At 43.3% G+C, this 25,921-nt stretch overlaps 1 protein-coding gene across 11 annotated transcripts in view; it reads right to left on the bottom strand.

Annotated features, from left to right (window-relative positions):
* AGL (amylo-alpha-1,6-glucosidase and 4-alpha-glucanotransferase) overlaps positions 1–25,921 on the bottom strand; it is a 49,900-nt gene that overhangs the window by 5,796 nt on the left and 18,183 nt on the right. For 7 of the 11 annotated variants that reach the window (XR_014549624.1, XR_014549625.1, XM_083620544.1 and 4 more), the window contains exons 12-33: positions 25,641–25,828; positions 23,665–23,788; positions 21,546–21,709; positions 20,449–20,550; positions 19,491–19,646; positions 17,713–17,863; positions 16,459–16,583; positions 16,246–16,358; positions 14,977–15,111; positions 14,455–14,585; positions 11,084–11,220; positions 10,826–10,959; positions 9,212–9,387; positions 8,426–8,528; positions 7,783–8,008; positions 6,894–7,005; positions 6,074–6,209; positions 4,299–4,411; positions 3,710–3,921; positions 1,844–1,941; positions 1,101–1,188; positions 860–993 (exon numbers count right to left, since the gene is read on the bottom strand). Coding sequence is in view for 9 of the 11 variants with exons in the window: in XM_083620544.1 (XP_083476670.1) it covers positions 860–993; positions 1,101–1,188; positions 1,844–1,941; positions 3,710–3,921; positions 4,299–4,411; positions 6,074–6,209; positions 6,894–7,005; positions 7,783–8,008; positions 8,426–8,528; positions 9,212–9,387; positions 10,826–10,959; positions 11,084–11,220; positions 14,455–14,585; positions 14,977–15,111; positions 16,246–16,358; positions 16,459–16,583; positions 17,713–17,863; positions 19,491–19,646; positions 20,449–20,550; positions 21,546–21,709; positions 23,665–23,788; positions 25,641–25,828 (3,058 nt within the window). In the remaining 2 variants the exon portion in view is untranslated. Of the gene's footprint in view, positions 1–859; positions 994–1,100; positions 1,189–1,843; positions 1,942–3,709; positions 3,922–4,298; positions 4,412–6,073; positions 6,210–6,893; positions 7,006–7,782; positions 8,009–8,425; positions 8,529–9,211; positions 9,388–10,825; positions 10,960–11,083; positions 11,221–14,454; positions 14,586–14,976; positions 15,112–16,245; positions 16,359–16,458; positions 16,584–17,712; positions 17,864–19,490; positions 19,647–20,448; positions 20,551–21,545; positions 21,710–23,146; positions 23,271–23,664; positions 23,789–25,640; positions 25,829–25,921 lie in introns of all 11 variants that reach the window. The other 4 variants (XM_083620541.1, XM_083620545.1, XM_083620539.1 and 1 more) reach the window with 1 other exon arrangement.

Genomic DNA, 25,921 nt, shown 5'->3' with positions numbered 1-25,921 from the left:
TGAGAAGAGTGGCAGCGCGCGAGTGGAAGCGTGTGGGCGCCATTGAAGTTTGTCGGAGTGGCAATAAATCACATTTATTGCAGGGCCGTTGCAGCAGACTCAGTGGGTCAAAGGATTTATAACCCACAAACTTTAACATCTTTCCCCAACCAAAACTGGCTTTCCAACCTATTGCAAGGATAATCTGTTATTGCAGTTTCCCAGGCAACCATGATAAGCAAGCAGAGTACCGTACTTGCCTGATGTGGGCATTTTACTCTCCTTCCCCATCCCTACACACAGAAAGGTATTTACATGTCTCGTATGCAATGATTCACAAGCGATTTCCTACTTCTGAGTACAGGTTACGGCTGATGGGACTAGGCCAGTAGATCTCTCCAATTTAGAAGGCTTTAGGGTTGAGGCATGAAAGTATCACAACAAATTAATAATGGCTCGTGATACGCTTGCGGTCTCACTCTTGTCTAAAATGTACAGCTCAGTGTTTCCCAAACTTGGGTCTCTCCAGCTGTTTCTGGACTACAATTCCCATAATTCCTGACCACTGGTCCTGCTAGCTAGGGATGATGGGAATTGTAGTCCAAAAACAGCTGGAGAGACCCAAGTTTGGGAAACACTGGTACTAGCGAAAAGCCCTGGTTCCATTTTATAGGTCTCATAAAAACAGCTTTCACATCCCCCGTAATTCTTCTGCAAATAATTTCCTTTATTATCCCTCTTCCCCCCCCCCCACCTTTTTTTTTTTGCTGCAGTGTGTATGTAAGTATTCAAGATGAGAGACCCATATTATTTTGGAAGAAATATCAAAACAAATAGGAGTCCAACAGCGATACTTCAAGATGCTTAAGTGAAAAGCTACCTCTCAAGATGGACGTAATGGCGAGAAAGAGCATTCTTAATCAAATAGACAGTCTTCGCATAGATCTCTGGACCAATTAGCTTGGAGAAGTACAACTTGGCACGAAGAAAATACCCAATTGGCCACAGCCATTCCTTAAAATAAAATAAAAAAGGCAAGAGAAGCAGAATTAAGGACACACATTTTTGGCAATGAAAAACCAAAATCTGTTGGGGGAAAAGTGCTGAAGCACAAAACTTACAGGCCCTTGATGATAATTAAATCCTCTTGCCACATTGTAGTTATCATTGTCTAAGGCATTGTCGTAGACACCACAGTAAACCATATCACTGTAGACAAAAAAAATCACAAAGGGCAAATAAAGACATTTATAGAAAGCAGAATGAAAGGATACAGAATTGTTTAGGGAGAATAGATTTCAGTTCAAAAGAATTCTAATCAAAACTTTTCCAACATCTCTTCCCCCATCCAAAAAAACCCCCTATTTGTAAGCAACATTACACAGATCAATTCTGCACGTATATTTTCAGAGGTGGCAACAAGTTGCGTAATTCCCTCTTCAGGTAGCTTGGTCTCCCAAACTGCTTTTAAAATGGCATGGTTGTTTAATTTTTTCTTCCAAAAGATTTATTTTCACACTGATGGGGACACAAACTTATTTAAGCCATGGAGCATGGCACCATTTTAGTTACATGCTCAAAGTTAACTTTCCCCCCTGGCAAATGTATTCAAAATATGGTTGCGTTAAAGCACAGGGGAAATCATATTAGCTGGACTGAGATGGGAAATATTGGAAAGATAGATGCTACCCACTGGGAGGTTTTGAACAAAGTTTCTCTGTCAAGGAATCTTATATTTGATGGAACGGAACTCCAGGTTTCTGTTAATGAAGAAGCCCTGGAGACCGAGACTTCCGTGTCTGTCTTGCACAGAATTTAGCTCCTAGTTCTGAGCAAGATAGAATCAGCCTTCTATCACACTTACTCTGGGTCCAAAGTTTTCATGCCAAGTGGACCTAGTAGCTTTTCCTCTACCATTGCAAGTGCTTTCCATGCTCGCTCAGGAGAAAACAATTCAGGTGCCTTGACAAAAAAAAAGGGAAAAACCCACTTAAAAACCAACAGGAAAACCCTGGAAAATTAAACGAACAAGCTTCATCTTGGTTTTCACACATATTTTACCCCCTCCCCCGTATTATCCACAATGCAACCTAAAATCTCAGTGTAAAAGGGGTGTTTAAATAGCCTAATTTTTAACAGAGAACAATTCGCAAATATTCCGAGTTGCCAGTGTTGTCCTTTCCTCTTGACTCCCCAGAGCCAGGGAAGGAAGCTGAGCCCAGGGAAACTTGAGCCCAGAGATTTTGGATCCCAGTTGATGTGAGAACCACCAGCGCTGCAGGGACTGGAGGGAATATTTCAAAGCACCTCCCTGATAGGGAACTGAACATCACAGGCTAGCAGCTGTTCTCTGAGGGGTTTGTGAGCACTTCTGATTGTTCTATGGCAGATGAACTCTGCTGAGTCTAGACCTCACTGAAGGAATGGACGAATCTGAGAACTTTGCCTTCTCTTCATTTCTCATTTTCCCAATCTTAAGTTCACAGCTGATCACAGTTCAGGCAATTTTCACACCAGTTTGCAAATAGATTATGCGCCCACCCAGAGCATGTTTTGCTGTGTTATTATGTTGGAAGCTGCCCAAAGTGGCTGGGGCAACCCAGTCAGATGGGAGGGGTAAAGGTAAAGGGACCCTTGACCATTAGGTCCAGTTGTGGCCGACTCTGGGGTTGCTGCACTCATCTTGCTTTATTGGCCAAGGGAGCCGGCGTACAGCTTCCGGGTCATGTGGCCAGCATGACTAAGCTGCTTCTGGTGATCCAGAGCAGCGCACAGAAACGCTGTTTACCTTCCCACTGGAGCGGTACCTATTTATCTACTTGCACTTTGACGTGCTTTCGAACTGCTAGGTTGGCAGGAGCAGGGACCGAGCAACGGGAGCTCACCCCTTCACGGGGATTCGAACCGCCATCCTTCTGATTGGCAAGTCCTAGGCTCTGTGGTTTAACCCACAGCACCACCCACGTCCCAGCCATGGGAGGGGTACAAGTTATTATTATTATAATCATTATTGTTGTTGTCATCTTTTTAAAAAGTCAGCATAGAGACCCATATGCATTTCCCCTAATATAATGCATCTTGGTTTCCAGCAGTATATGCATTTGTTTCTGTGCACTAATATACAGTTGCACTAATATCTGCATTTTTGGGTTGGGGGTTGGACTAGATAACCCTTGGGATCCCTTCCAACTCCATACAGTGATTCATAGGAATTCATTGGCTAAAGGGGATGGGATCAACATAGCACAGTATCCGACGCTACTGCATGACACAGCAGAATTGTGGATCAGGGTCCTAAGACTTTCTCATTTCTTCCTCCAGTAGCAGAGGAATCAAGAGCCCTTCCTGCAAGGGCCTGGGGGAGGGTACAAAAGGATCCCACCCAAAATGCTCGTGCTAATGCTAACGAGTTAACGGACCCATCAGATTTTGGAGAGGTTATTTCAGAAGTAATGTTCAGTGGAATTCCTCCACCAAATCATATTTCGCTCATCATAGCTTGTAAAGCGCCAGTGAAGAAAAGCTAAACTAAAAGCACAATCCTAGATGTGTCTACTCCGAAGCATGTTCTATTGAATTTAAGCATGTTCTATTGAATATAATAGAACTTTCTCTTAGGTAAGTAGAGTTAGGACTGCAGCCTAAACTACGTAATAGTTGAGTTTAAAAAAAGAAGAAGAGAAAAACAAAGAGAAAAATGGTTTGAAAAGTATGTTTACACAATACATACCACAACCATTGCTATAGGGAAATTTGGCCTTAGCTGATAATCACACCAAGGACTTGAAGCTCCATAGCTGTCCTTATATATGCCTCGCTTGTGAACCAGAGTTGGGTGTTTCTCATTGGGATCTGCTGGATTCTCAGAGACAAAGAACAGCTTTTCAAAGTGTGCCAGGATTTTTCTGTTCCACTGATCATACGTTATGGTCTCTTCTTTCCCTGGAAAACAATATAACGTGAAAGACTGGTTTTGATAATGCTTCAGTGCCAACAGAAAAAACATATAAAGACCTGTGTTGGTTTAATTTCAAAGACAAACGTGAACCTGAAATATACGCTATATAAGTACTATGGCTTGGTGTTCAGTGGTAGTCAACAAGATTCCTCAGGCTTGAAAGTTTGAAAACCACTGTCAAAAATATTGCTTCACACTCAGAACATTATCCTTGGGTGCAGCACAGTTAATAATTATGATTTTAAAGTAAAAATACTGATTGACCTTGCAGCGTTGTTGTAATTACAACAACTAAATAATGGATGTGAAATGATTTGAATTTTCTCCGTTCCCATTGTACATTGCAGATAAGACTACTTACCATGTCTTTTGATAGTAACTCCAGAATAAGGAAATATATTATTCTTGGACAACTCCAGTAACCAGCGAACTGTTGATTTGCATAAACCAACTATCTCCACAGCGGAACCATCCCTAAAAGGATGAGAGATATAGGTTTCAAGATTTACAAAGCAAGATTATAAATGACACTGCCCAAGGATTCCTTCTATCAGTATGCATTCTGAGTCTAAACCAAGCGTATCCAACTCAGAATCCTCCAATAACCACTTCTGTAGGTTTTAATTGGGGCTGCATCCAGTGTCTTTGTTACCATTTTAACTTGGCATCTCTTTTCCTTCATTCTCTACTAACCCCTTTCCCCCCCCCCAAGGTATGCACTCTTCCACACAGAGCTTGCTACTCTTTTTTGTGCCTCTAAGCGTCTGTACCTATAACCTCCCTTTCTTCTGCCTCCCAGTTTTGCTTTCTGTCTCCCCCACCTCATTTCCAACTCATTGAACTGCCCAACAGCAGCACACAAGGCCTTCGCCCTCCCAGCAATTTGTACCAGCGGATGAGCTGCGCAGCATGGCTGTCTGCAAAGGGCTAGGACAGGGCTTCCCAAACTCGGGTCTCCAGCTGCTTTCGGATTACAACTCCCATCATTCCTAGCTAGCAAGAGCAGTGGTCAGGGATGATGGGAACTGTAGTCCGAAAACAAACTTGGAAACTCAAGTTTGGGAAACACTGGGAACCGATTTCAACATACAAATCCAGGAGAAAATGAGCAGCAATGCCTAATTTGTGACGCAGACATTCTCCTAACTCTACTTGCAATTCTGATGGGCTTGGGCATATTTTAGCTATTCCCACAATGATGAGAAAAGGTTACAAGGAAGCAGAATCATCTCAGGGTGCCGGACAGATAGCGAAGCAGGACGGCAGGCTTTGCATGCTCAAAGGTCTCAGTTCAGTCCCTGCATCTTTTGTTAAAATGATCCAAAGACTTTTGCCTGTGACACCAGAGAGCCACTGGCAGTCAGAATACAGAATACACAATACAAGACTACAGAGGGATCGACCACAATGCTTTATTGTATCAGACTAAGGCAACTTCCGAGGTTCTCTTCAATGTGCAGGCCTGATCTGAAAAGTCATGGATTAATATTGTTGCAGCTTAATATTGTTGCAGAAGTGGCTGATGACAAGGTTGGTTCAGACATCAGAAAGCTGATGATCTCCTACACGTGGAGGGAATTGGAAGTGGGTCTTCAGGATCTGACCTACCCAGCCTCATGAAGTGTCCACATATTAAAATGGTAAAGCTGGGCAAACCAGGCAGCCTTTGAAATGCAGGAGACAGCTTGCATATATAACTAAATATAATTATTTAACCCACAAGGCTAAACGAATAGCACAGGGCAAAATGTCTTAAGTTGAAGGACATAACTATGCTACTAATTGATGTTTAGGAAAAGCAACATGGTTCCTTAAACATACTGGGTTGGAATCCAGAAGCAGGACAAATTCTGCACTCAAAGTTCTGCGTGCATAAGCCCTTACAGAAGCTGTGGATGAACAACTAGCTAAATTGTACATAGTGACTGAGCAAAACGGGCACTTTACACATTTTGATTTCAGCTAATAGGGTCTGAAAATACAGTTTTGAAAATCTATACATCATTTCTTCATAACTTTGCAGGTCCAAAGAAATATTGTTTGGCACACTTTTATTGAGGAATTAAAAACAACCACCATGCACTTATGCCATACCTATTAAGATGTTAATAACGCTGTAAAATATTTATACTGTACCTCGGAGTGGCTGGAATTCCTTTGTTGCGAGCTCTGTCACTCTCTCCCATCTTATCCATCCATGTGCCACAATTAAAACGGTTCCCTCCATAGACAAAGCCAGTTTCCATGTCCACACCCGCAGCCACATTAAAACCTACCAACCGTGAAAAGCAGATGTTTTGCAAAGACCCACAGAGAGAAAGAGACAGGAATCTTACACAGGACCCGAGAAACACCCCAGCCAAAACTAAATAAGATTTCTAGTGCAGTACGATTAACGTTTAACGAAATATCTCTTTCCAGAACAAGCGAGACCTTAAAGATACATTTAAACATTTATATGACTGTAATGTGTGTGGAGAGGGACGCGGGTGGCGCTGTGGGTTAAACCACAGAGCCTAGGACTTGCCGATCAGAAGGTTGGCGGTTCGAATCCCCGCAACGGGGTGAGCTCCCGTTGCTCGGTCCCTGCTCCTGCCAACCTAGCAGTTCAAAAGCACGTCAAAGTGCAAGTAAATAAATAGGTACTGCTCCGGCGGGAAGGTAAACAGTGTTTCCGTGCGCTGCTCTGGTTCGCCAGAAGTGGCTTAGTCATGCTGGCCACATGACCCGGAAGCTGTACGTTGGCTCCCTCGGCCAGTAAAGCAAGATGAGCACCGCAACCCCAGAGTCGGATACGACTGGACCTAATGGTCAAGGGTCCCTTTACCTTTTAATGTGTGTGGACAGATCGTCTAAGCAAATACAATACACTTCGAAAGTAACATTTAAGGTGGTTTAAAAAGGAAGAATTTTATTTTTACTGGTGCAGAAAATAAATTGATGGATCAGAGTCTACCTTCATCTCTCATATTCCGATCTATCTGCGGACCAGCATTCCTTTCGCGGAACTGTATGCCTTGCATATGTCTCTGCATGGCTTCTTGTATCACTTCATACAGTGGCTGGTCCTGAATTTGGGTTGGTTCAAATATACAAGAAGAAAAGAAATGGGAACAGCAAAAAAAGTTAAGCCAGACACTTAGGACTCAGCTACGTTAGTGAAAAAACAGTATTCTGAATGCGTTATAAGCATGCAACAGCAGATAGTGCTGGAGAGCAAAAATAAAATAAAAAATATTTGCGATTTTCCATAGTGGTTTTTCTTTTGTTATAACAATTTAATTTCTGTGTGTGTAGATCCACCCTTAAAAACAGAATGAAGCCACAGTACTTTATGGTACTTAAGAGATTTATTTGGCACTTTGTCCTCTGAAACAATACAACAGAAGTACCAAAGTTGTTTTACGCAATTGCAAAATTATATTTTTTAAAAAGGTTTTTTGTCTTAACTATGGAGACAGTCACAGTTCGGTTAAAATTAGTTTACGTAAGAGCAACTCTGCTGGATCAGATCAAAGGCTCATTTTAGTCCAGCATCTTGTTCTCACCGTGGCCAACCAGATGACTATGGACAACCAGATGATTACGTGGAGGCTACAAGAAACAGCCCTCTCCTGTACTTGTGATTTCCAGCAACTGGTATCCAGAGACATCCTGTCTCCAACAGTAGAGGCAGAACAGTCCTTGGCAGATCAGTCTAAGTCCATAGTGTGTCACGAGTGAGGAAGAGGTACATGACGGGAAGATTTGTCCCCAGAGCTAGCACGCCCGTGACGCATGCAAGCAAACAAGAGCTTGCAAGCAAACAAGCCACAACTTGAAGAGAAGGGCAAATTATAGATTACCTTTTGACCCGGTGGCAGAGGAGGGGAGTCATCTGTAGGATACATTCTGGATACAGGACACTTGAGAATGTCAGTGCCATTTGGAACGACCTTACAGTAGTCTTGTATGCACTGTAGCCACCACCAGACAGCATCACGGCAATTGAATCTAGCATGAGTGCCCTGGCCAAGCAAGTTGGGAATGAGTCCATGTCTCAGCGTACCAGCAAACGCTAAAATTATGTTCCTGAAATTGGGGGAGGGAGGGAAAAGAAAAGGACATGTTTCCAAATTCACATTTACATGTGGTTCCAAAAAACTAGATAAATAGTGCAAACAGTGACTAGAATAATGAAGATAATTGGAACACAAGGGACACAAAATTACTTTTGAGAGCTGTAAGCTCTTTAGAACAATATAGATCCCATTATTTAACAGCCCTTGAATACTGATACATACACAATGTTCTCCTGTTCTTTAAACTTAAATTATGTGTGTTTATATTTTCTTCAGTTAGGAAAATGTTAAGAGCTACAGCACAGAACATAATTGATTCCTGAGAGTGAATAAAAATAATAAAAAAAGAGTTCTTGGCTACACTGGGGTAACCTTATACCAACAGCTACGTCAGCTAGTCACTACTGACATGTGAACCTGATCTCACCTCGCTTCCAAGTAACGTCCAGTAACTAACAGCAGACCTCGCAATGCAATGAATGTATCTCTTCCCCAGCAGCGGAAAATGCCAGATGAAAAATGAGGTAAGCCTAAAAGAGTAAATATATATATATTTAAGAACTTAATGGTACTCCAAACATGTTCTCATTTTTGTTTATAGCTGATCCCTCCCCAGCTCCCCACCTGTAACTTATATAAATCTGTATTATAACGCACACACCTTGACTAAATCACCGTTGTTCCACCATTAATGAATCAACAAAAATAAAAGCAAGCAATATCTCCTGTTGCTCCTAGGTTGGCAGTGTTTCTCAAACTTAGGTCCCCGGCTGTAGTTGCATTACAACTCCCATCATCCCTAGCCAGCAGGACCAGTGGTCAGGGATGATGGGAGTTGTAGTCCAACAACAGCCGGGGACCCAAGCTCGAGAAACACTGTGCTAGTGTATCAACTGTCTGAAATGGACCTTTATGACTAGTTAACACTGTTAACAGTGCTTGTCTATTTGTTCAGGGCCTCCAGGTGCTACCCACTTCTTCTATGTGGGAGACAGGTAAAGTACAGGCACACAGTGGGGAATGAACCCAGCATTTGTTACTAGGTTCACACAACCTTTCCCATCGATACAGTTTTTAGCAAGACTGTTCATATTTGCTCTGCAAAGTCTCTCGGGCTTCCTAAACTTCTGCAGAGCACCAGCGCACCCAATTCAGTGACCTGGAAAGGATTCAGAACATTCAAATTCAAAATGTTCTTTCTTTCTTTACTTACCAGCTGCTAAAGTAACACAGCTCTGTTCTCTCTCCTTTGTAATGTCGTTCAGCCTATAAGGAACATCCTGAATGGCAGGAGACAGAGGGGGCAAGGACGGATACTTCCCTATTCCACACATCTGGACCGAACCCAAGGAAAGATGTTTAACAAATGTTGATCCGTTCTGAACAAAGCTGTAATTAAAGCAACACTATTTATTTCTTTTATTATTATTATTTTTATTCATTCTTTTATTTATATTTTATACATTTATTTACATTTTGTACATTCTTTTTTTTGACAAAGCAATAACCATAAATAAATAAGAACAAAAATGAGCACACTGCCACTGAGACCATTCCATTATACCTATCCAACCTCCCAAAATTTCAACACCTTTTGCAATGGTCTGACCCCTTTCCATTTTAACAGTATAAATTCTACAAACACCCTCCATATCTCCTCAAAATCATTTCTCTTGCATATTCCCCATCTTACCTTAAAGGCACATGTTAATTTATCATTAATAGCTATATCCCACATCAATTTATACCATTCTTCCATTTTATATTCTGCTTGCCCCTTCTACTTCCTAGCTATAATAATTCGCGCAGCTGTCAATAAATTTGCGAGCAAGTTTTACATAGCCTGTGAACTTTCTATTCCATCGTAAATTGATAATAATGCTACCTCTGGGCTTTTGGTCAGCTTTAACCCAGTGATTTCCGTTAAACACTATTTATTTCTCAAGCCTACAAACATTTCCCCATTTCCAGTCTTCCAGTATCAGTGCAACCAGCAGCGCTGATTTCAAATGAATGCATTGTTGAGAGCTATGGAACGTCCCGGACCCTCTGTGGCTTCAAGGTATTTGAAAAATTCAGAGTATGAGGTAAGGTACATGGACAATACCACAACTCATACAGATGGTTCTGTTGTACTGCCCTTCATTTTTATTTTGACAAAACTGACATGATACAAAAATAGCTAACCCCATTTCAGTTGCATTTCATGAAATGAGCATAAATGTTCTTATTCAAGACAAAACTGCTTGGATCTGCACCAGAATTGTGGACTGGGTTTTTTTTTTTTTGATTTAGCAAATATCTGCCAACCACCCAAATCTGACAGGAATTCTATGATCTTCTACTGAGCATGATTTCAGGGATGCAGAAGGCTTCACCATGCTTAGTCCTCGTGTGCCGATGTGCACAATTAAATACCATATGTGACATGCTACATTATCCAAGCAGGGATGCGAAAACTGTGGCTTTCTAGAAGTTGCTGGACTACAACTAACAGCATCCCTGATCACTGGCTATCCTGGCTGGTGTTGCTATGAATCGGATTCCACGAATGACTGGGGGCACACATTTCAAGCCCTTGTCTGAGTCACCGAGCAATGAGACATTTTGTGAGGGACAGAAGCATGTGAAACAGACTATTAGCCGTTTTGCTTTCATTGATATGGAAAGATTGGCAGAGGAAAATTTTTCTGACTTTGGTCAGGATTGCTATGGCTTGGTCATAGTACACTTATTTCACTTCTTTAGGAGAACGGATGAAACGTTCAGAAATGTATACAATTGTGTTTGTGTGAAACCACATGTTTTTTGGTGTGGACAAACATACCTAGACATCTGTTTCCAAACCAAGTCAAGCAGCGACGTGTATGCACCAACTAATATGGCATCGAAGTAGCATGGAATGAGATAACGAGGAACCCTCTTCAGGTAGACAAACATTGCTTTCAGCCACTTGCCAACCTATTGTTATTTCAATGGAAACAAATTGTTGAACTGAATTAAAACAAATTATCGAAAATGACCATGTAACGTATAAATGCCTATCTGAAAGGGAAATGTTATCTCGTTGCATTGCTTGACTTACTTCTGAGCAGGCGCCAGAACGGGCAATTAGCCGATCGCTCACGTAATCAATCATCCAGTCCCCAGCTCTCAAGTTACCGCAAAAAGGATGGCCCAAATCATTCTTTGGTCGTATGTCTCCCATCACCGACATTATTCCTGAAAGACCATAGAAACATGGTTCTGTATTACAGGTCAAGAAACTATCACGAAAAGGAGGTTGAGTGTCTAAAAAGAAGGCAATGGCTGCAAAATAATATTCTGAAAATGCCAGACACTCAAATCAAGGTGAGTTTAATTCTGCAGACAAACTAGAGTGGAGGCTGATTACTTTTTAAAAACCTACTGTCCTTTGTCCTTGGTGCTCATACTAATTCCAGTCTTGTGCCATGTGAGATGCTGCCCAACTGCTCACCCTAGGCGAGTGAGTTTAACAAAACCATAAAGTGGGTCACTAACTTGCATATTCTTTAGTTAGGTCCTATTTTGAGGCTCAACTTTGAAAGCGTTCTATGATACGAGTCTGCTTTCATGCATAATAAGCAAAAGCCAAACCATGGTTTGGCATTACAGTGGTACCTCGGGTTACATACGCTTCAGGTTACAGACTCCGCTAACCCATAAATAGTGCTTCAGGTTAATAACTTTGCTTCAGGATGAGAACAGGGGGCCACTAGGGGGCGCATCGGAAGATGGCTGACAATAACATCTCTCCGACCCACACGAGGTAATTTGGAGGCTATGATGGGGGTAATTAGCCTCCTTAACCCCCCCAGGATTGTGTGGGGGACGGCCCTTGCCTGCTGTGCCCTATACCACCCCCGAATTTGTGGGGATGGGGGCACTAGGCACAAAGCCCTCCTGTGGGATTTCGGCACTCCTGGATGCCGTCTCTGATTCGCGCCACTAGCTGCAAGAACTTCAAAAGAAACAATTTGGACGAGATGAATTGCACATACTTCAAGGAAGGAGGGGGAGTAAAGACTGCTGACAGGAGAGATCTTTGATAAAACAAGACAAGAATAAAACATGAGAAGATACGTCAAGATACGGTATGGCAAATGACTGAGGGGGGAGGGGAAAAAACTTTCCTTTCTTTTTATGTGATTAAACAAGAATCCCCTCCCCTACTGAGTCAGAAATGTTGTTTTAAGGACTTAAGCTGTGGATTTAAGGCTGTGTGGAGATAAACTTTCGAACCAAAGCAATGTTTCAAGATGAATCTGGAAGGTTAAGAGTTTTGGAATGACGCAGTTAAAAATGCCGTCGCCATTTTGGGAAGCTCTGTCGGAGATCTTGAGTCTGGGAGGAGAAAGAGAGAAACAAAGCTGTTTATATATCGTGGACTAAACTCCTCAGTGGGACTTAAGAGCGACAACTTCGTAAAATTATGATGGAAAGAGCGATGTTATCTATGAAGGAGATGATATATGGAAACCATCTGGACTTGGAATGGAAGAACGGGAAATTCACACAGGATTATTATATTTGTGTTTATTGGCTTAAGGAGACTATCAGAAGAGATCATAAAGAAAAAAGAGAAATTATATGAACAAGATATGATGTGGAAACAGCAAGTTAAGACTGGATAGAATTACGAACTCTGTTTGGACTGATTGGGACTGATTTGGACATTAACACAGTAGCAAGAAGATGATTAGAATCCCCCTTTGGATCTTGAAGTATGGGTCCCCCCAACAAAATTCAAAATTTGGCTTTGTAATTCGGAATTTATGTGATGTGATTTAATTTGATGTGATTGGCCAGTTAATAAAAAATTATTTTGAAAAAAAAGAAGAAATTGTGCTCTGGCAGCGCGGCAGCAGCGGAAGGCCCCATTAGCTAAAGTGGTGCTTCAGGTTAAGAACAGTTTCAGGTTAAGTATGGACCTCCGGAACGAATTAAGTACTTAACCCGAGGTACCACTGTATGTACAAAGACGCAAGGTTACAAACCCTAGTTTGTAAGGAGCTACTAAACAAGGATAACAAATTATCATTTGAAATTGAGTTTGCAAACCATGGTTTGTGCTACTTGTGGCCTGCTTTATGTTTGGATTCATGAAGTGCAGTTAGGGACATTGCTTCACCTCAAGTGGCTGCAGCATCGTAGAGAAGCAAGCGATTGTACAAAGTCAAGTACTGAACAGAAAGAAAATAAAAATGGACAAGTTGCTCAGAAGTATGGTCTGCTTGCTATATGCCTAGAAGCTCAAGTCATGGTGTGTGGGGGGCTTAACCAAGGTTAGCATAAACTAGGGTTTGGAGGGAAGTCAAAATTGAGCCTATTGAACTTACTGTCAAGATTTCTCTGACCTTCTCTTTGTACTGCTTGCTAAAATACATTTGTATTTCCCTGCCTTTTGAAACTTAGAATCTAGTGCTAATGCTCAGAATGCAGCATATGAAGACAACCAATGTCTGGCATGGCAAGCTAAACACGGTTGACGAGCTACTAGCTACCAGGTCTTGAGGAACATCCTATTTTGCTGTCTGCTTGGAATTGCTAAAAACAAACCAACTGAGATGAGGATGTTTTTCAAGTGCCCTCAGTCCAAAGTACAGTGGTACCTCGGGTTAAATACGCTTCAGGTTACATACGCTTCAGGTTACAGACTCCACTAACCCAGAAATAGTACCTCAGGTTAAGAACTTTGCTTCAGGATGAGAACAGAAATCGTGCTCCGGCGGCACAGCAGCAGCGGGAGGCCCCATTAGCTAAAGTGGTGCTTCAGGTTAAGAACAGTTTCAGGTTAAGAACGGACCTCCAGAACGAATTACCGTATTTTTCACTCTATAGGATGCACTGGACCATGGGACGCACCTTGTTTTAGAGGGGGAGAACAAGAAAAAAAAATTCTCTCCCTCTCTGCTCAGCGCCCCTTCAGCAAAGCGGCAGGAGAAACAGAGCGCTGCGCAGCTCTCCCTCTCTGCTGAAGCCAGGAGAGTCTTGCTCTCCTGGCTTCAGCGAAAGGAACCTGAAGCCTGCAGAGCGCAGCAGGAACTCGCGCTGTGCTCCAAAGGCTTCAGGTGGCTATTCCCGAAGCCTGGAGAGCGAGAGGGGTCGGTGTGCACTGACCCCTCTCGCTCTCCAGGCTTCAGCGAAAGCAACGCGAAGCGTCTGGAGCACGGAGGGAACGCTCCCTCTGTGCTTCGGAGGCTTCCTGTTGCTATCGCTGAAGCCAAGGAGCCTGGATTCGCTCCATAGGACGCACTCACATTTCCCCTTAATTTTGGGAGGGGAAAAAGTGCGTCCTATAGAGTGAAAAATACGGTAAGTACTTAACTCGAGGTACATGGCTGGCCTGCATTTGACTTTCAGAGAGAAGGCATATAGGTGGTTAAAGTTTGACTAATGTAGATAATAATACATTTGTCTCCAACCAATTTTTACCTTGAAGACCTGCATATTTAAGGGGTGTCCAGTCCGGTATGTTGTAACACCCTCCACCGTCCTCTTGCTCTTCAGCATCACACCGATATAATACATGATTTAGGTCTGCCAAGGTTAATTTCGATGCAATACTGTGAGAGAGACAGAGATACACTGACCGGGTTAAAAACAAAAACAAAAAAACTTTTGTTAAAATTTATTCCTGGTTTAGAATAATTTAAATCAAAAAAATATATATGAAAGGGTACACGGCCTTAAGTGCAAGGCTGGAAAATCTCAGTGGGACCTACTTTTGAGTAGACGTGCCTAGGATTGCATCTTAAGTTGCTTCTCTGTTTCGAAAGTAGCAAACCACTCACAACAAAAATAGACAACTTGCACACTACCGAAGAGGCTATTGCGGTATTAAATCTTCAGGGCTAATTTGGCTACAGATTGCTTTTGGAGAGGAGGCAGCGGAAGTGAATCTCTTACATCGCCTCTGCATTGTTCCCCGTAGGTTCAACTGAATGGCGAACTTACGTTGAGAAGGGTGTCTTGAGTATCGGCTCTGAACAATCATCGGGAAGACTTCCAGATTTAAAGTGAGGGCTGAACTGAATCAGGTGGTTACGCAGGACTCCAACAGCCTCTTGTGCTTTCGGGTCAAGGCTTACCCTGCAAAGATTGGCCAAAACAAAATGTCAATGGGGGGGGGGGTGTGGAGAAGAGGCAAAGGGTGAAATCCTAACCTGGCTGCTTGCTGCCTGCTGGGGCTTAATGAAGTTTCAAAGTCACCATCCCACCTGCAGCCTTGCCGAGCAAGCCGGCCAAGGGAGGTGGATGGGGAGGCAGGCTAATGTAGATCTAGCAGAATGATTGGGGCTGAATTGGACACAACTACGACATTTTTCCGTGTATAAGATGCCCCCATGTATAAGACAACCCCTATTTTTTTAAACCCCAAATTAAGAAATTACCGTATTTTTCGCTCTATAAGATGCACCAGACCACAAGACGCACCTAGTTTTTGGAGGAGGAAAAAAAGAAAAAAAATATTCTGAATCTCAGAAGCCAGAACAACAAGAGGGATCGCTGCACAGCGAAAGCAGCGATCCCTCTTGCTGTTCTGGCTTCTGGGATAGCTTCACAGCCTGCACTCGCTCCATAAGACGCACACACATTTCCCCTTACTTTTTAAGAGGGAAAACGTGATTCTTATAGAGCAAAAAATACAGTAAGTTGTTTAGCTGTTTTGGGGGGTGGGAGAGGTCACTTCTGCCAATTGCTCACCTGCCTCCCCGACACTGCCTATCGCTTGCCACAGCCACTGCCAATCTCACACCTTGCCGCAGCCACCAACTGTATGCCTGCTCGCTGCCACCAACAGCCCACCCACCCACATGCCACAGCCACCAATCACCTGCCAAATCGCCGCTGCCAATCCCCTGCTTGCTGCTGCCATTAATCGCACGTCCCCCCTCTGCAATCACTATCCAGACCGACACCCAATTTTTGCCTAATTTTTTAAAGCAAAAAGCATCGTCTTATACACGGAAAAATACGGTACTTAAAATGATGCCCAGTGGAGCCAGTTTAGCCCCTTCCCCTCTGCCAGAATATGCAGTTTGGAGGCTGGCTGCCACACTCTGGAAGGCAGAGAGGGGAGCTCTGTGCTGGCAGGGCTACGTGGACGGACATCTCTGTTCAATCCAAACCACCCGCAGCTCAGCACCAAGTGGCTTGAGATTGCTCTGCCAATCATCACTCTGTCTGCCATTTTCCACACCAACCAAAGTAATGACGTTTTACCTAAATATGATCACGCTTCCCGGTGTCAGCTTTTCGAATTCTATCTCTTGGACGAATTCATTAGGGCCTTTCGTAGCGATTGAAGCTTGCTTTATTATTTTACTTTCCTTGAGCTGCCAGGAGAAGGAAATCAGATGAATTCATCAAACCACTTTAATCTCAGGAGTCAAATTTTTAGGCTAATCAAACAAGAGGAAGAGACACAGCTTTCACCTGGATGTGTTCCCGGAGTTCAACTGTATAATCAGGCAATCCATTGATTGAGTGCTCGTCTTTTTTATAAGGGGCAGCGCTTCTCTCGACGGTCCTCGCCTCGAGAACCACCTCTTCAATTTTGCCTGTGGAAGACGGGGTGGAACCCCAGACAACTCTCAATACCATGGCTAGCATTTTTTTTTATTATATAAGTAGGAACATAGGAAGCAACCTTATACAGAGTCAGACCACTGGGTCCATTTAGCTCAGGGTTTCCCCAACTTGGGTCTCCAGCTGTTTTTGGACTACAACTTCCATCATCTGTAGCTAAGCAGGACCAGTGGTCAGGGATGATGATTACTGAGATCATGTCGCCCAGCTATCAGCATTGGGGGTGCTCATGCTTCAGTCCTGTCCCTAAGTCAGCACTTTTGGGCTTCTGTTGAAATCCTACACTGACTTACCTGGGAATAAGGCCCATTCAGTTCAATAGTGCGTAGTTCTGAGCAGGCATACCTGTAATTGTGTAGCCATGGAGTGGGGTGGTACCCAACATACAATACAATAAGAATAGATGTATTAATTTATTACTTATGCCCTGCCCCTCTGAGTTGCCCCACACAAAGTGAAATGGTGCACAGAAGGGTGAAACACCTCCCCCCGCCGCAACACCAATCTTTGTCTCTGACGTTGTTTAATTCAGCTGGAGAGGTTGCATGATGTCGTGTTTAGATGTTCAGACTGGGAAAACCCAGACTCTACTCCTTGCTCAACCACAAAACTCTCGGGACAGTTGCTATCTCTCAGGTTGTTGTGAAGATGAAATGAGTAATGGGACACTTTGCATTCAAATCCTGATGCAGATGGGTAGGTAAAAGGTAATAGGTAAAGGACCCCTGGATAGTTAAGCCCAGTCACAGGTGACTATGGGGTTGTGGAACTCATCTCGCTTTCAGGCCGAGGGAGCCGGCGTTTGTCCACAGACGCCTTTCCGGGTCATGTGGCCAGCATGACTAAGCCGCTTCTGGCACAATGGAACACTGTGATGGAAACCAGAGTGCATGGAAACACTGTTTACCTTCCTGCCACCGTGGTACCTATTTATCTACTTGCACTGGCATGCTTTCGAACTGCTAGGTAGGCAGGAGCTGGGAGAAAGCAATGGGAGCTCACCCCGTTGCGGGGATTCGAACCACCAACCTTCTGATCGGCAAGCCCAAGAGGCTCAGTGGTTTAGACGACAGTGCCACCCGCGCAGAGGGGTAACCTTACCTGGAATACACATCTGGGGAACTTCTTGGCTGTAGAAGGACGTTTTGGGATCTCTGAAAGCTGTTCGGGAAACAGCGACAACTGACTGGTGCGTGTTAGGACAATGCCTCGTTACAGCCACAATATCCTCATCAACTTGATCCACATATACCTGAAAAGGGCATTTTTTAGGGGGTGGGTGGGAAAAGTGGATAGAGATTCTTATTATTCAGATTATACTATAATTTAGATTTAATAATCACCATGTCAAAATTTTTGGCCAGGGCATGTTAAGGCAGGCTTCAGGATTTTGGGAGGCCCTGGATAAGGGGTGGTAGAGGGGGGAGTACTCTAAAGTACAAAGTAGAGTACAAACAGGGGGAGTAAAAGGTAAAGGAAAAGGACCCCTGGACGGTTAAGTCCAGTCAAAGGCCATTGTGGGGTTGCAGCGCTTATCTTGCTTTTCAGGCCAAGGGAGCTGGCGTTTGTCCACAGACAGCTTTCTAGGTCATGTGGCCAGCATGACTAATCTGCTTCTGGCACAATGGAACACCATGATGGAAACCAGAGCACACGGAAACACCGTTTACCTTCCAGCCACAGCAGTACCTATTTATCTACTTGAACTGGCATGCTTTTGAACTGCTAGGTTGGCAGGAGCTGGGACAGAGCGATGGGAGCTCACCCCGTCGTGGGGATTTGAACTGCCAACCTTCTGATCGGCAAGCCCAAGAGGCTCAGGGGTTTAGACCACAATACCACCCACACCAAAAGATAAGATAAAGAGGGAGTACTCCAAAGTCGCTACGTCTCATGCAAGCAGGCCAAGAACCAGAAGTGGGCTGAAGATTTGTGTGTGTGCACATGCATACAAGTTATATATAAATACAGTGGGACCTCGGTTTACGAACTTAATCCGTTCTGGAAGTCCGTTCTTAAACTGAAACCCTTCTTACACTGATGCACACTTTCCCTAATGAGGCCTCCCGCCGCTGGTGCCCTTCCAGCATTCGGATTCTGTTCTTAGACTGAGGTAAAGTTCACAAACCGGGACACTATTTCTGGTTTTGCGGAGTTCATAAACCGAATAGTTCATAAACAGGGCTGTTCATAAATCAAGGTAATAATAATAATAATAATAATAATAATAATAATAATAATAATAATAATTTATTTATACCCTGCCCATCTGGCTGGGTTTCCCTAGCTACTCTGGGCGGTTTCCAACAAAATATTAAAATACAGTAGTCCGTCAAACATTAAAAGCTTCCCTAAACAGGGCTGCCTTCAGATGTCTTCTAAAAGTTTGGTAGTTATTTTTCTCTTTGACATCTGGTGGGAGGGCGTTCCACAGGGCGGGTGCCACTACCAAGAAGGCCCTCTGCCTGGTTCCCTGTAGCTTTGCTTGTCACAGTAGGGGAACCGCCAAAAGGCCCTTGGCACTGGACCTCAGTTTCCGGGCAGAACGATGGAGGTGGAGACACTCCTTCAGGTATACTGGACCAAGGCCATTTAGGGCTTTAAAGGTAAGCACCAGCACTTTGAACTGTGCTCGGAAACATACTGGGAGCCAATGTAGGTCTTTCAATGTAGGTACCACTGTATGGCATCTGTTTCCATTAACCAGGATCTGTACTGATCCTGATTAAGAAAAGGGAGCAGAAGAAGACATTGTGGTGTCTTTGCTTGAAGCCTTCAAGCAGCTTATTCTCCTAAGCCCTGCCTCATTCTCTTGTTTCCTTCAGCACCCCAGACAAATGCCTCGTTGTGATGCCCTGTGGATCTGGCCCAGCATTTACCTGGTTAAAATCTCTGGCTCCTAGCTCTTGGTGTAATCTGTTGATAGCCAGCCTTCCTGCTATAATTCCAGTTTTGAGATTTACTTCACCAGGTGTGGAAAGCGTCGCTGCTGGATTCCACTTCGGATAAAATCGCTCTTCTGTGACTACAGAAATCTGAATAAAAGTGTTTAAAAAATAGCATTTGCAGTGTTTCTCTCTCTCTTTATGCTCACAGAAGTTACACACATGGTTCATTTAGTAGGAATTGAAACTTTTGACTTCCTCTTAGAGGGTCTAAAGCACAGTGTTCCAAATACTGTAGCCACACTTGATTTAAAACATCTGCTATACCTCCTTCGATTAAATATTTCAAGGTGGTTTACAAAAACTAACAAATACACTCAGAAGAACCAGAACACTTGAGTAGCAATTATAATGTGGAGAATTTAAAATATCAAAGCTAGTAAAAAAATTAAAACAGGCAGTCGGTGAAATTTTAAGGAGTGGCAAGATATGATCTGAGTGAGCAGGGCCAGTCAAAACTCTGAATAATTAATAAATAATAAAAACAATAATTTATTACTTATACCCCACCCATCTGGCCGGGTCTCCTCAGCCACTCTGGGCAGCTTCCAACGGGATATTAAAAACACAATAAATGATCCAACATTAAAAACCTCGCTAAACAAGGGCTGCCTTCAGATGTCTTCTAAAACTCAGATAGTTGTTTATTTCCTTGAAATCTGAAGGGAGGGTGTTCCACAGGGCGGGCGCCACTACCAAGAAGGCCCTCTGCCTGGTTCCCCGTAACCTCACTTCTTGCAGTGAGGGAACTGCCAAAAGGCCCTCGGAGCTGGACCTCAGTGTCCGGGCTGAACGATGGGGGCGGAGACGCTCCTTCAGGTATAATGGATGGGTAAACATGCCATAATAACTCCAATGACACGAAAGAGGAACCTGCTGCTAATATGCATACCTGATGTGGTACTAGTTCATCATATCCTCTAGTGCTGCCTGAGGCACAGCAGGCCATGGAGACGATGGTCGAGCTGGGAAGGGCATCATATGCCGACCGATGCTAACAACAAGAATGGTGTGTATGAATTAAGTAAAGCCCAGAAGACTAGGTTTTTTAAAAAAACAGAAAAATCTAACTTTCACTCCAAAGGCACCTTGCACGCAAGTGGGAAGGCACCATTCTCTCAGTGTCTCCGAATTAAAGCAATTCTCCCTCTCCCACAGCAGCTCATATGTTGTGTCCCAGACCTTTTCTGAGGACATCCGCCCTCTCCCTCACCCTTAAAAGAGACTTTTGGGGGCAGCATGGGGCTACAGTGAGGGGGGAGGTGGAAAGGGAGTCATACCTTCATGGCTCAACTTTTATTTCCATAAAACTGAATGCAACCCATGGCACCAGAAGTGGCACACTGTGGCTCTGCAGATTTGTAGAGATTGTGTGCAAGGGTTTCAATACAACTTACTTTGAATACGTAGGATAGCACTGCTAAGTTCAACATTAGGTATCAAATAACTTCTCCTACTGCATTTAACATTTTAACTGTCTGCAGTTGTAATTTTTATGTCTTTGAGGTTTCGATAACACACACACACACACACACACACACACACACACAAAATGGTACCTCGGTTTTCGACCGTAATCCGTTCCGGAAGACCATTCGAGTTCCGAAACATTCGGAAACTGGAAATTCAGTACGGAAGCCTTGATACGGAAGCCATGTGGCATGCTCAACTTCTGAGGCATGTTTGAAAACTGAAGCATTTACTTCCGGGTTTACGGTGTTAGAAAACCGAAATGTTCATCAATGGAGACGTTAGAAAACCAAGGTACCACTGTGTGTGTGTGTGTGTGTAAATACACACACACACACACACACACACACACATATCTGTGCCTAAAACATTAAGAACACTTAAATCCCATACACATTAAAGTAGTCTTAATTACCTCTCATGAATTAATTAATGTAATAAAGTCATTTATAGTGTCTATATAGCTTTAATAAGCTGTTAAAACAGTACTTGAGCAATCAAGGCAGCTGTGTTTCTTACCTGAATTGGACATTCATTATCATGTGTTATGTCCATGAACAACGCATGAGCAATAGCAGGCATTAAGGGCCTCAGGCGTGGCTGAACGAAAGACCCAACTGGCTCTCCTCCAAAGCGATAAACTAATCTCCCCTCTTCATGACTGTTATAAGCACTCATTGCCTCTAGAGAACGAGAAAAACCCCTTACGTGAGCATCTATACGAAGAATCATCCACTGAACACCTGGTAAGACTGTGGGACTTTATAGAGAATGCTTTAATAATCACTCCAGCTACTTACAGCTAGGACTGTCAATATTCCAAAAACACTTTTAAGAGAGGCTAGATTCAATATGGTATGATGAGTGCGAGACAGCTGCCCTGCTTGTCCAATCTCTTTACAACATGTAGAACCCAATACTCGAGCCAGTTAATAGACATTTTGTCTATTCAGTGACCCCACAATCCTATCCCTGGATTGGAAGGCAAAATGGGTTGCGCCAGAACAGGAAAATTCTACATATGAACAGTCTGGGTATTTCTTTTTTTCTTGGTGGAATTGGATGGGGTGTGCATTAACCTAAGGCTTCCTTGTCCTTGTATCTGGATGAGAAAAGCACAATCTGAATGGGTCTAGAGTCTCACAGTGTGCTAAGAAGGAACAAATAAAAATAAACTTTTATGCTGAACCCTAAAACATATACTAACACAACGTAAGACAGTCCCTTCACCATGGTGATACATCACAGAATCGCACACTCCCTTCTCACAATCTCCTGATTCACTCACTCTTATATTTATTTTATTTCAGAAAACTGATATACCACTAGATTGTAAGGAAAACCTCAGATCTTTTAACGATGGGTTATGTAAACTTCGACAGGCTTCTTCTCAACCAGGGCTTGCTGTTGTCAAGCCCTGGTTAGTAAGCCCTGGTTAAAAAGGAAAAAGGTCAGCAATAGTTGTGATTAAGGTAAGTGGCATTGCAACCATAAACCATGGTTAGGGCTGGTAGGGAAAGGGCAGAGCACATTCATACTCCAGATAGGAAAAAGTAAATTAATAATAATAATAATAATAATAATAATAATAATAATAATAATAATAATAATTTATTTCTACCCTGCCCATCTGGCTGGGTCTCCCCAGCCACTCTGGGCAGCTTTCAACAGAACATTAAAAACAGAATAAAACTTCAAACATTAAAAACTTCCCTAAACAGGGCTGCCTTCAGATGTCTAAAAGTCCGATAGTTGTTTGTTTCCTTGACGTTTGATGGGAGGGCGTTCCACATGACTCATCCCTGATCCCTTAACCATGGTTAAGAGACAAGCGATGTGATGTCTACATAGGTTGAAGATGAGAAATGGGTTCTCCAGGCACCAGTTCATACGGCGATATATGAAGAGGTGGCCATCACAACTATTTCCATACACAAGATACCCTTTCCTAACAATCACAATGCTACAATTATCGTGCAAAGAAGCCATATTGTTGAATGCAATGTCATGTGTTTATAATAAATGGATGCAGAGTCAGTGTTTTGCATGTTCTTCACTCGCGGCTTATCATGCCTGAATTCAGGGTTAAGAAAAGGAAGAGCAATTCGAAGCAAGCCTACCTCTGATCAGAGAGCTAATGCCCAGCTTATTCACAAAGATATTGTCCAGCTCCTCGCTTCCCGTGAACAGTTCAGCCACTACATACAAGTTGGGCCGCAATTTTCTAGCCGTGTCCATCATGTACTGCGAAAAGCACAGCCAAGGAAGCGACAGACAGCGGGGAAAGGCAGAACAGGAGAAAAGAAAGGATGCAAGGCTAGGCATGGATTTGGGCAACAGGGAAAATGCAGCACAGCAAAGAGACAAAAACGAAAAGCCCAAGATTAAAGAACCAAAGACATTGAGTTATGAGAGATGCATGAAAAGTTTGCACAAACCAAGGATTTGGGAAAGAGGGCAAAACCCACACAACAGGCAAAGGAGGAAGAGGGAAAGGCATTGAATTGGCAAAAGGACACAAGAATAAATGCAAATAAGAACACAAAGTTAGTTCCACATAAAGAGACTTTTGACTTTCATGTATGTATACAAAACACAGCAATCCTGCAACAAACCTTTCAAGCATGGTTTTTGGTACCTCTAATCAGACTGGTAATCCCAAGGCGGTTGACAAAGACATTGTCAATGACCTCACTTCCCGTGAAGAGTTCTGCTATCACGTAAAGATTAGGTCTGACTGACCTGGCTGCTGCCAGCATCTCCTACAGATCATAATACATTTTTTTATATATAAAAAAATCAGCTTCCTTACAACATGTGCTTTCCAATAGCATATGGCACAAATGCTACCCAGTTACAGCACTGTTCTTAAAACAAGCTGAAGAGATGAGAATGTGTGTAGTGGGGGCGGGGGGGGGAGAGCAAGGAGTGGGCATGATTCTGCCAATTTTTAACTCTTCAACTGAAATAAAGTTTTGTGACTTTAAAATGTCATCCAGCTTGGCTGGACAAAGTTCCATAATAACTGTGTGCAGAAATGCAACTGTGGATCCCGTAACAGGATAAACTTTTGCAAAGATTATACACAAAATTATCACTCTGAAATTTTCGGGGGGGGGGGGGATTTATTCATTCCTAGAAGGAAGAATAAAGCTCAAATATGTAAAATTAGAAACTTAAATATGTGCTCAGCCTGCATATTGAAAATTTGTTTCTCTCTAATTTATCTCACATACTTCTTTGTGAGTAGGTCCATTTTTGGCAGTAGCCAAATTAATCACAACAGACATCAAGTCTAACTGCTTTCAGCGGTGCTTATAAGGCTAGCTTTGCAACTGGACCTCAAAAAGTTGTGTATAAATTCTGAGCAATGTTTTCGTCTTAACCAGTGAATAGAAAATGAAACAGAACACGGATGAGAAAAACCTAAAATATATATTGCAACATGGTGTAAATAAGCAGGCCCTATTCTCACTTCTGTTTTTCTGTGTTTTCCAAGTTGATTTATTGAAGAAATTGGTTTACAAGGTTAACTACTTCCAACCTTTGCTTATTTTCTATGTTGTCCCATCACTCTCAAGGCAATATGAGTGTGTGTGTGTGTGTGTGTGTGTGTGTGTGTGTGTGTGTATAGAGTTATTCAAGTTATGTCACCTCACAGAAATCCAGGGAAATAGCTCCATCCTTCAAATGTGACCTAACTGAAAAATAATCCAGCAAGCTTCATAGCTGAGCAGGGATTTCAGCTGAGCAGGTTGTTCCTACGCAAGTCTAACACTCCCAACTGCTGCACCACAAAACCCACGACATTGGCTGCAGTCCTACAGACATTTACCCAGGAGTACGGCCCATTGAACACAACTGGACTTCACTTCTGAGTAGACATGCACAAGGTTGCACTGTTAGGCTGCTATCTTTTGCACTCTTGCCTAGTTGCAAGCCTCACTGAGCACGCTGGGGGTTTACATCTGAGTAAGATGCCCAGGAAGGGACGCGGGTGGCGCTGTGGGTTAAACCACAGAGCCTAGGACTTGCCGATCAGAAGGTCAGCGGTTCGAACCCCCGTGACGGGGTGAGCTCCCGTTGCTCGGCCCCTGCTCCTGCCAACCTAGCAGTTCGAAAGCACGTCAAAGTGCAAGTAGATAAATAGATACCACTTCGGCAGGAAGGTAAACGGCGTTTCTGTGTGCTGCTCTGGTTCGCCAGAAGCGGCTTAGTCATGCTGCCCACATGACCTGGAAGCTGTACGCCGGCTCCCTCGGCCAATAAAGTGAGATGAGCACTGCAACCCCAGAGTCGGTCATGACTGGACCTAATGGTCAGGGGTCCCTTTACCTTTTAAGATGCCCAGGAGTGTGCCACACCTGCATGTGGCTGAGGAAAAAACCACAGCTTTTCTACTGCTAACCTGACCAAAAGAACCCAGGATCTAGAAAGCATGTTCAAAGAGCCCTGCACATGCAGCCGAGGAGTCAGAAAAATGAAACAGGATGAAACATTTGTGATGTGCATTGGCTGGAACAGACCTAAGTTTTAAAATGGTTCCAAAGTTTTTTCTCTCTCTTATGTGTTTGTGTACACAGTTGCAAAGGAGACGCTTAAATTTTTCTATACCTCAGCTACGTTAAGAGGCGTCGAGTGACAGTTGTCAAGCCGCACTCCATGGAAATATTTGGCAGTCAACTCGGTGTATTTTTTCATGTGAGCCCAGAGATAAGGGCAGTCTTCTGGTTTGTTCCCGTAACGTAGCTTGACACTGTCACCCCAGCAAATGAGTTCTCTTCTCAAGTAAACATGGGAACCTGTAAAAAGGGGGAGAGATACTAATTTACCCCATGATGTTGTAGTTGTGGTTCCCAGCACTCTTACCAGCGATAGAAACAAAGGCCATTTCA

Source organism: Podarcis filfolensis, assembly GCF_964270895.1.
Source record: "Podarcis filfolensis genome assembly, chromosome: 6".
In the NCBI taxonomy this organism is placed as follows: Eukaryota; Metazoa; Chordata; class Lepidosauria; order Squamata; family Lacertidae; genus Podarcis; species Podarcis filfolensis.
The sequence above is the reverse complement of the archived record's forward strand: the minus strand, read 5'-3'. Positions and strand labels throughout refer to the sequence as shown.